Source organism: Penaeus japonicus, unplaced genomic scaffold (assembly GCF_977035675.1).
Source record: "Penaeus japonicus unplaced genomic scaffold, GWHDUDI00000001_assembly GWHDUDI00000020, whole genome shotgun sequence".
NCBI classification, from domain to species: domain Eukaryota; kingdom Metazoa; phylum Arthropoda; class Malacostraca; order Decapoda; family Penaeidae; genus Penaeus; species Penaeus japonicus.
The window spans coordinates 11,310,925-11,320,924 of NW_028234422.1; the positions used below are offsets into that span (position 1 = coordinate 11,310,925).

General features: G+C 38.9%; 1 protein-coding gene across 1 annotated transcript in view; it reads right to left on the minus strand.

Annotated features, from left to right (window-relative positions):
* Positions 1 to 9,121, minus strand: part of Noc2 (Nucleolar complex protein 2) — a 9,971-nt gene extending 850 nt beyond the window's left edge. The window contains exons 1-14 of the mRNA XM_043011588.2: positions 9,013 to 9,121; positions 7,483 to 7,644; positions 7,240 to 7,327; positions 6,407 to 6,675; positions 6,157 to 6,269; positions 5,741 to 5,859; positions 3,760 to 3,914; positions 3,278 to 3,505; positions 2,941 to 3,129; positions 2,006 to 2,125; positions 1,640 to 1,771; positions 930 to 1,145; positions 482 to 637; positions 12 to 229 (exon numbers count right to left, since the gene is read on the minus strand). Coding sequence (XP_042867522.2) covers positions 12 to 229; positions 482 to 637; positions 930 to 1,145; positions 1,640 to 1,771; positions 2,006 to 2,125; positions 2,941 to 3,129; positions 3,278 to 3,505; positions 3,760 to 3,914; positions 5,741 to 5,859; positions 6,157 to 6,269; positions 6,407 to 6,675; positions 7,240 to 7,327; positions 7,483 to 7,620 — 2,141 coding nt within the window. The 5' untranslated portion in view covers positions 7,621 to 7,644; positions 9,013 to 9,121. The remainder of the gene's footprint in view (positions 1 to 11; positions 230 to 481; positions 638 to 929; positions 1,146 to 1,639; positions 1,772 to 2,005; positions 2,126 to 2,940; positions 3,130 to 3,277; positions 3,506 to 3,759; positions 3,915 to 5,740; positions 5,860 to 6,156; positions 6,270 to 6,406; positions 6,676 to 7,239; positions 7,328 to 7,482; positions 7,645 to 9,012) is intronic.
* Positions 9,122 to 10,000: the final 879 nt, after the last annotated feature.

The following is a 10,000-nucleotide window of genomic DNA, read 5'->3' on the forward strand; positions in this document are numbered from 1 at the left end:
ATTGTAAGTACCTGCTCGTGTCCATTTCGTCGTCGTCATCGTCGTCGTCATCGGAAAGGAGTTCCTTGGTCTCGCTTCGGCGCTCAATCTCCTCTTTCCTCATCACAGGCAGGCTGTTGGCTCCTGTTCCCATGGGGTTGCCAAACTGCCTTACCTGATCCTTTTCATGGATCTTCTGCCAGTTGGAATGGAACTTGCTCAGGGGCGTGCCCTCCTGGCGGACCGAGATCTGTCGGACGAGTCCAAACGGGTTTTAGAAAGTTTTCTTTTTGGTTGTCGAAGAAGGTTTGCGGGTTAATATTTTCTTCCTTTATAAAATGTTAAATCAAAACTTAATCAAGATAAGAGGGTGAATGTTAAACAGTACAAGGAAAAAATAAAACAAACTAGCTGACTGGAATATTAAGAATGGCCACAAAGAAAAGTACTTTGAAATAAAAATATTATTGATAAAAAAGAAAGAAATTTTTTTTAGTCTTACCTCCCAGTCCTTGACAGCTTTGAGGTCTGTGATGGATAATGTGGTTTCTCTTCTTCTTGCATCAATAAACTGGCTATTTTCATTGATCTTGTCCAAGAGCTGTTTCATTTTCTTGCAGCAGTTTGTCATATGACATTTCTTCAGGAATGCTTTAATCTGTATAAAGCATATAACTTATCAGAATCATTATCTTCACTACCCTGACCATCATCATCATCAATAGTTCTTTTAAATAAATAAATAAATAAATAAATACATAAATAAATATATATATATATATATATATATAAATGATATTTCATCAAATTAAAAAAATCACTGGTCCTTTATATATCTTTCCTCATAAATATCCATACCACTTCCCAATGTTAATAAACATCATCTTCCAAAATGAGTAGACGGACAGTGCAATAAACACACAGCACGACACAACAGCTAGAAGACCAACCTGTAGAGTAGCAGGGAAGACCAGCTCGGGGAAGGCGATAGAGTGGCTCTCGATCCCCAGGTAGTTGACCACCGCATCATAGACCTGTGAGACAACACCATCCTTGAACGCCGATTCTTCCATCTCCTGATTGGAGAGGCGCAGCATGCACTTCCAGTCAAAGGGCCTGATGGATGCTTTCTTGTGCTTCTTTTCCAGAGGGGCTTGGTGGAGAATCTGCCGGTGAGGAAGTTTGACATTAGGAGGGGAAGGTGTAGATAGCGTCATTAAGCAAGTCATTAATTCTAAAATCAAAGCTTTTTAACCTATTGCATACGGGTGTCATGACATACATGACATGACAGGAGTGTGTGATGATGACTATGACAGTCATAATTACTATAATTAATGTAATGTTAACCCATTCCCGACGGGGGAATTCTAGCCTTGAATGTCCAAATGCCGGGGCGTTCGAATTATTAGGCCTAAATCAATTGAATGGCTGGCACAATACTGTGCTGCCCGGCAACTGGGCTTTTGAATGCGCGGTACACATGCTGTACCACCCGTCCTGTGTGGGTTAAGTAAACCTAGATGGCACCCCTTTCTTCTAGCACCTGATATATGAAAATGACTTTTATCAATTAGAAGACTAGGAATTATGCCAATATGTACAATTAATCCATATTAAAAATGTGTATGCATATGAGAATACAATAAAGATTCCTTACATCTAACAGAAGAGGCATTACTGGTATAAATGTCTCTGTATGTCGAGAAAGGTTCGTCAAAATGCTGCAAACGTGGAAATGGAGGGGATAGAATGCTGGCGTCGGACGCAACTTAACGGTACCAATTGCGACCTGGAAAAATATAAAGTTAAACAGTATTCATCTATGATATCATAACATTAATTAGTGGATATGAAACATAAATACAAATATACACATCTTCATATACTTCCTTCATATAACAAAATCACCTGTTTCTCAAAACTTCAACAACCTGCACAACTGAACATCCTCTCATTGCCTTTGTAATCAAAATCAACTCAAACTATGACCTGAACTCCTAAAGCTCCTTCATCCTACACCTACCTGTGTGAGTGGGTAAATAAGTGGTTGCAGGATTGAACTAGGATGAGTCTTGGACAGCATTTCAGCCCAAAGGTTCAAGCAGTGGATATACTGCCAGTTGTACACCATCTGCATGCGCTCCTGGGAGGGGAAGTGGAGGGAAAATGTGATATAAAATATGTGATTCTTGATTCTCGTATCAAATTTTAAATGCAGCACATTTCTTTATTTCATGTCCATTCAATATATATTGTGTATGTCTTTTTTATATGAGAAGAAAAAAACATTGAGGAAGAGGAAGGAGGAATGGAGGAAGAGGAGGAGGAGGGGAAGGAGAAGGTGGAGGAGGAGGAGGAGGAGGAGGAGGAGGAGGAGGAGGAGGAGGAGGAGGAGGAGGAGGAGGGCAAAGGGGGAGGAGGAGGAGGAGAGCAAAGGGGGAGGAGGAGGAGGAGGGCAAGGGGGAGGAGGAGGAGGGCAAGGGAGGAGGAGGAGGAGGAAGGCAAGGGAGGAGGAGGAGGAGGGCAAGGGAGGAGGAGGAGGAGGAGGAGGAGGAGGAGGAGGAGGAGGAGGGCAAGGGGGGAGGAGGAGGAGGAGGGCAAGGGGGGGAGGAAGAGGAAGGCAAGAGGGGGGGGAGAAGGGCAAAAGGGGGGGGGTAGGAGGAGGAGGAGGAGGAGGAGGAGGAGGAGGAGGAAGAGGAGGAGGAAGAGGAGGAGGAAGAGGAGGAGGAGGAAGAGGAGGAGGGGGGCAAGTGGGAAGAGGAGGGGGAGGGAGAGATGAGGTGTTGGAATTGAAGAGGAGGTGGCATTGAGGAGGACGAGGACGAGTAGGAGGAGGAGGAGGTAGCATTGAAGATTTGAGAGGATAAAGGAGAGAGAAGGAAAGAGGAGAGAGGAAGAGAGATAGAAAGGCTGAAGAGAGGAAAGGCAAAACGGATGGAAAAATTCACTATTTCGTACCTTTGATTTTGTTGTAATAGCATTTCTGAGGTGGATTGCCATCTGACGAATGTACACAAAGGCATGTCTATATGCAAGAGACTGATCCAAAGCATACAATTCCACGAGTGACATGCGCATGAAGTCAATGACGCCCCATGTGTTTCTTGATGTAAACTTCGAATTTTGTACATATGAAATATACATACGCTGGAAGAGGGGAGCCAGCTATTAGTATCTCAATGACTACCTACTACACATATTCAAAAGCCTTTGAAAAAGATTTTCTAATATATTATAATCACTCAAAATACAATCATCTGTCTTTTATGAAGTAAGGTGTATACATGTGCCTTACCTTCAAGACCCCTTCCATGAACGAGTCAGGGAGCATGCGAGTCAGTCTGAAGATGCACAGGAAGGCCAGCACGCGCACTTTCTTCTCGCTAGTGGCCCAGAGGGAGACCAACTTCCTAAGGAGCTTCTTTGCTACATTTCTGTGTCCTGCATAGTAGCTGAGAAGGGGCATCACTCCACGACTTAGAAGAACCTCAGCAATACTTGCATCAGCCACTGCACTGATTAACTGAAAGGAGAATAACCCATGCCCTCCATTCAATAATACTTCCTTTTCTCTGAGCAAAGTTAGCTTATACACAAAATATTAAAATGTTTGTCACAAAGGTTCAAAATCAAATAAACAATAATTAAAAGTATTTCTCATTGCACCAAGGATTTTCTGGAGGACGAGGTGATTAGGGAAGCATAGGAACAGAAACAACTGTCAAATACAATCATTATTAATGGTTTTATTTTTTTGCAAAAGACAAAGGTGCTTACCTTAACAAGATTATTGAGATATGCCTTAAAGAAGTTCTTCATTTTGTCCCATCTTTTGCATTTTAAAGGATCATCTGTAGGGTTCTTCAGCCTCAAAATCTTGTAAAAGGCGGAGGGTACATTTCGCAAACACAACCGCACAATAGCATTGAAAACTGTAAAACAAATAAAACAAAAATATAAAATCATTCTCATGTCTCAGTTCAAATATAATAACCTGAAAACTGCACAAATCATAAATACTGGTGGTACAATCATTTACTAATTTCTATCCAATGGCACTATTATTTTCTTGGAGGGGGGAGGGGGGTAGGAACATTCTAGTAATGTTCCTCTTGGAATATGAGAGGGGTCAGAAATTGGCTGTGATATGTCCACCAATCAAGTTATAATAAAATTCTTTCTGAACTCTCAATCAAGTTATAATAAAATTCTTTCTGAACTCTCAATCAAGTTATAATAAAATTCTTTCTGAACTCTCAACATTTATAGGGGGACAACTGAAATTTCAGCTCATTTGCTTAACCCATTAACACAAGGTATCATAACGAGTGATGGTAGGACCAGCCACCAAGGACGAGATATTTTGTCATGGCTATCCTGTCGGCCGACGCACCAGGTGATCATGTGCGTAGTGCTTGGACTCAGCCAGAGAAGGCGAATAGCACAAGGTTTTAGGCTTACTCATTTGAAATATCCCAGCGTTTTGATCATTTTGAGTCAAAACAGCCCCATTGGCAATGGGTTAACACCTTTAGATTTGATAAGACCTCATAGATAGTAAGGTAAAGCCCTTGCTCCAATACAGTCAGAGCCCACCAGAAGGACTTCCAAGCAATGACTTTCCATGACTTCCTTGAAAGGTTAGAACTAGCTTTTGAAGACTGGACTTGAAAAAAGACATTTGTCATTGGCTTGCTGAATTCAAGACAGGTTGAGGAAGTCTTGCAGATGAACCAAAGGAAGGGCATCCAAGAGCTATCACTTCAGAAGAATATTGCAGCTATGTGAAGAGGATTTCAGAATTACTGTTTCCCAGTGTCAGGGGACTTTGAATATTAGGAAAGGGAAGATCATTGAAATATTAATGGATTAAGGAACGAGGATGTACCCACTAGATACAACATATCCTTGCCCTTGTAAAGAAAGAGACCAGGGTGTTTTAGGACAAGGAACAGCTGGGCAGATTGAATAGAAGGGCTAGGAGAGATGTGCCCAGCAGTATTACATGTGATGAAACTTGGATATATCAGTATCCAAAAAGTAATCAACAGTGTGGATGAGTCTAGGAGAAGATTCTCCTCTTAAAGCATGAAGTTTGGGAGCGTGGTATAGGTATGCTCATTCTTTGACATGCAAGGCCACATCATCTCCGTTCAATTTAAAAACAGCACAGTTGCTACCCACAGGTTTACAACACACAGGTTGCCAAGCTGCAAGAGAAATGGCCTAGGATTGGCATGAACATCCTCCCCTCACCAAGGTCAATGCCTCTGCACACAGTGCACTCCTGATGGCAGTCATTTTGAAGGCGTAAAGGCGGGGATGTGTGAGCCATCCTTCTGACAGATCAAACCTGGTCCCTTGCTTCTTAGAGGCTTCTTGGAGGGTTCAGAACACCAATGCTGCTATGGCAGAGTACACTAGTCATGGAGGCTTGGCCTGAGGAGGCCTATATTTGAGTCTAAAAGAAGTGAGTTCTAGAGGATGCTGTTCTATATTTAGTCATTAGGGGAATAATTTGAAAATATGCAAGTTTCCCTAAAAATACAAAAAAGGTTTTGAAAATCTGGAAACTTTCAGATCAACCCTCAAATCAATTTTTAAGTAGGGAACAAATATAATGTCTAAAACTACCATCAAGACTTCCTTCTTCTAGCCATTGAAACAAATCAATGATATACATTTCAAAAGTAAAATATTCAAGGAACCCATGTTGCAACAAATTAATCAACATTTGTAAATTCAAAATCAAACTTACTCTGAGGTCCAGCCACCTCATATTTGCTTGCGGCTTCTTTTTCTTCCTTGGATTTGGACCCTAAACTCTGAATGGCTCCAAGGAATGCTTGACTTACTTCCAAGAATGGGTTGAGAGGCCTGGAAGAAAATAATTTAGTTACTTTTTCTTTTTCGTCTTTTTAGAAGAGGATGTTTTTGGGATAGTATCTTCATATTGTATTTTTTATGCGCATCATCCTAAGCTTACTTAATCAATATCACAGGATTCTGCAAATACTTAAATGAAAAATGTGAAAAGGAGACCTCCATTTGAGAGAAAAAATAGAGAAATTCTGCAGCCATGCAATTCCATTTAATTACAAAGACTGTATGCTTCCTTTGACAAATCAGAAATAATTTGCAATGCACTACAATATGAACAGCAACATCACATACTCTTCTCCTTGCAATCCTTTCTCCCACTCTGCAATCATTGATGCAGTGACTACGTTTGAGCCTCTCTTGCGCAGACCCTCTTCCTCAGCATCTGATGCATCACTCTCCTCGCCCTGATGAGATTAAACGTGTTTCAGGAAAAGTAAGAAAGGTATACAAATGCACAACCTATAAATCAAAAACACAATCTCCGACAAAAGGGTAAAAGCGTCAATTCTTTTTTTTCCCAATAAAACAATATAAAACTCACAGATTCCAGGTTCTTTTCTTGTTCTTTTTCTTCCTCCTCCTCCTCCTCCTCATCATCATCACTGCCTTCCTCTTCATCTCCTGAGCTCTGCATGTCCATCACCTCAGCTGACTGCATCATGGTCTGATAGAAGTCTGGGTCACTCTTTTTCAGTTTGTTGAGATATTCCTTCTGGCTCATCTTCGTGGAGTGTGCCAGCTCCTCCTCATCCTCCTCGTCCTCCAGCTCTTCGTCCATTTCTTCCACATCATCCTTCTTTTGCTTTACTTCTGCAAGGGAATATCAGTCATTTCCATATAAGCAAGGTTTTAGACAGCATTGGGATATTAGGAAAATGTGTATATATGAACCTTATAATTCTAACACAAGTAGGAAAGATAGGAATGAAATAAAATAATTAATTCATTTTTGGTTGCTTGTAGTTAACCCATTCACGCCGGATGACATGCTGACACGTTTTGTGGTTTTTGCGTCAGACGCCAGCAACAAGATATTTGGTCAAGGCCGGCGCTCGGGGTGAGCAAGCGGACAGCACAGTCTCGCAGATAGTGCGCCCGAGAATCCCGAGGCTTTAGGCCTATGTGTTCGAAAACCCATTGTGACTATTCAGAGTCGGAATCACACCGGCATGAATGGGTTAAGGAATAATATGATACTCATTTTTCTTTCTTTTAAATTCTTAGAAATATAGAAGATATTCAAATTCTCTTCAATACAAATTAAGTGACAACCTTTATAGAGTTGCTATATTGGAAATAGCATACTCCTCATATTTTTAGCGACATCTGTAAATAAGTATAACACCCTCTTTCCTTCCCCAAACAAATGCCTACCTGGTGCAGTTTCCTTTTTCATCTTCTTATTCGACTTTGCTTTCTTTCCTCCCTTTTTAACAACAGGGCTGGTCTCTTCATCACCACTCTGTAAAGTAAATTTTTTTCTACTTAGTACAGTTAAGAAAACAAAAAGAAAGAAGGAATTTAAGGCTAAATAGGAGGATTCCTCACAATTCTTCTCTCATTCGTCATCTGTTTTAAGTTCATTCTAAATAAGAAACTAGAAATAAATAATCTCACCTGATCATCTTGAATCATGGAGAACATGTCATCAACACTCATATCAGCGAGTGCTTTTCTCTTCTTTGCTTTCTTTCCTGTGGGCTCTGCTGGCTTCTGCAGGCCTTTAGACACTCCGGTGTTCTTTTTGAGCTTCATTTTTGTAATATTTAAGGAGTGAGTCTGGGTTGGAGAAAAAATATATATTAGTAGAATCAATGGTAAAAGATGATGCATATCAAAGATATCTGGATTAATCAGCTAGTAAGTTAGAGTCTATATCAAAACCGGCAGGCTATTTCATAACAGGTTGTGTTTATGTTCATCTTAAAATGTGCAGCCTGGGGTGGGTATCCTAAGGATAAGTGTGTTTTTTACCATTCTCTAGACCTATAGTATGACACATTACTCCTGGTGCTTTTCCAGAGTGAAGTCTATTGATAGTGTTACTTTATCATTTGCAATTCTTTCTTAATATTCACTGAAAATGAACTATCTGCAAAATTGTTACACTTGGCAGCCTACAGTATCTGCTCTATTTTATATGCAAATTATCCATATAAATAACACTACCCTGCATAATGCCTGGCTGTCAAATTAACATTAAACTGAAATCTTTTTCAGATAAAGCAACGTCCGAGTAAATATTTAGAATAGCACCGTATTACTAACTACAGCTAAAGTAGTACTGATGAATTCCTACCCTTTCTACTTATACTTGCATTATATAAGGTGCAATTCTCCCCCTATACCCTACAATCTGGGCCATTATCAACAGGGAGGGTATGAATTGATAATGAGGTAAGTAGCACAAATTGTCAAGGCATAGGTGCAACAGCACACCAAGTAAGTGAGTAAATTGTAAAGAAACCACATTTTCCACATGCTTATTTAACAGTAGATAGATATGATATGCATTGGAAGACATCAATGCAGTTTAATCATAAATTTCTGTGCAAAATCATTATCTTCCCCTCCTCTGTACTCAGATTATGAACAATCAGGGGGTGGGGGGTTGCTGATTATATCCATTTTACGAGCTAATATGGAGAGTACGGCACTTTTCACTGTAATCTCAGTGATAAGTGCGAAGGCATTCAATTACTATTACATTTCTATTTAGACAGAATGTCAACCCTAATCTACAAGTCACACTCTATTCTTCTAATGGTTTTATGTAAATCCAGGCGTGCAATAAGCATATGAAAATAAATCTTATGTGTGCGATTGGCATGCTTTACATACTTAGGTCAGTGTAGTAGACGGTGAAAGGAATCTATCAGTTACACTTTCGAGGTATGAAGTAAAGCGGCGTTACTCTGAATAATCACCAAAAACTATCCTAAACACCCAAAACCAAAATAAATAAGAAAAGCAAAGCATGATCACCATAACACCATACGCATACCCTCTCGTAACAGACCCTCTCCGTCTTCAACCTACTTCTCTCGTTTCCATATCATTTAACATTACAATCCCATGATCTAGAACCAAAATATCGCTACCTAAACAAAATTCCATAACGCTACGAAGACGTAACAACAAACTTACAACAAAATAAATAGAAGCCTGACTCTCCACTCCGTAAACACGTGTTGAAGCGACGAGAGTGAAGACGATGTAAACAAGTTGAGAATTCGTTATCTTATAATATTATTTTCTGGGTGATTTTCTCCTTATACATAGTTTTTCATGAAAAGAATATTATTCTTAAATTATTCATTACAATTTTTGGTATGATTGAGAAGAGTTTAGGGAATTATTATCATATTACGTGAATTGTGAATGTTACCCGCATGATTATGAGGTCGGTTCAACTACCAAACCTAACCGAGCCCTGTCCAGAATATTCCAAAATTCTACAAATAAAAGACAAATTCATAAACACATTCAGATATGATTTTTTTAAAGACATGTTCCTCCCCAGTGTACTGAAACACAAATTACATGGTCAGTTCAATAAAAATGAGTATTCGTTTATATGAAAATAAAATGAGCTCATAACTGTTTAAACGACAATTTCTCTGAAAAAAGGATTGATGATCATGATGATGTTACTGTTGATAATTATGATAATAATGATGACATCATATTTACCATAAACATTTATTATAATGATTATAGTGTTATATTATAATCATTGTTGTATATCATTGTAGTTATCATTATCATTATCATGATTGGCATCATTATGTTTACGATTATTACCATATCATTATCCTCGTTATCATCATTATCATTATCATCATTGTTATTACTATTATCATTATTATTATTATAATTATTATGATTACCATTATCCGTTTTAATATCATTATGATGATAATATGACAAAGATCATAGTACTGAATATGATAATGATACTGATAATAACAATAACAATAAAAATGACGATAATAAATATGATAATGCTAACAGTAATATAATAGTAATAGTAGTAATAGTGGTACTGATAATAATGATAATGATAATGACGATGCTAATTATGATAATGATGATAATGCTAAGGATGGTAATGATGATAATAACGATAGCAATG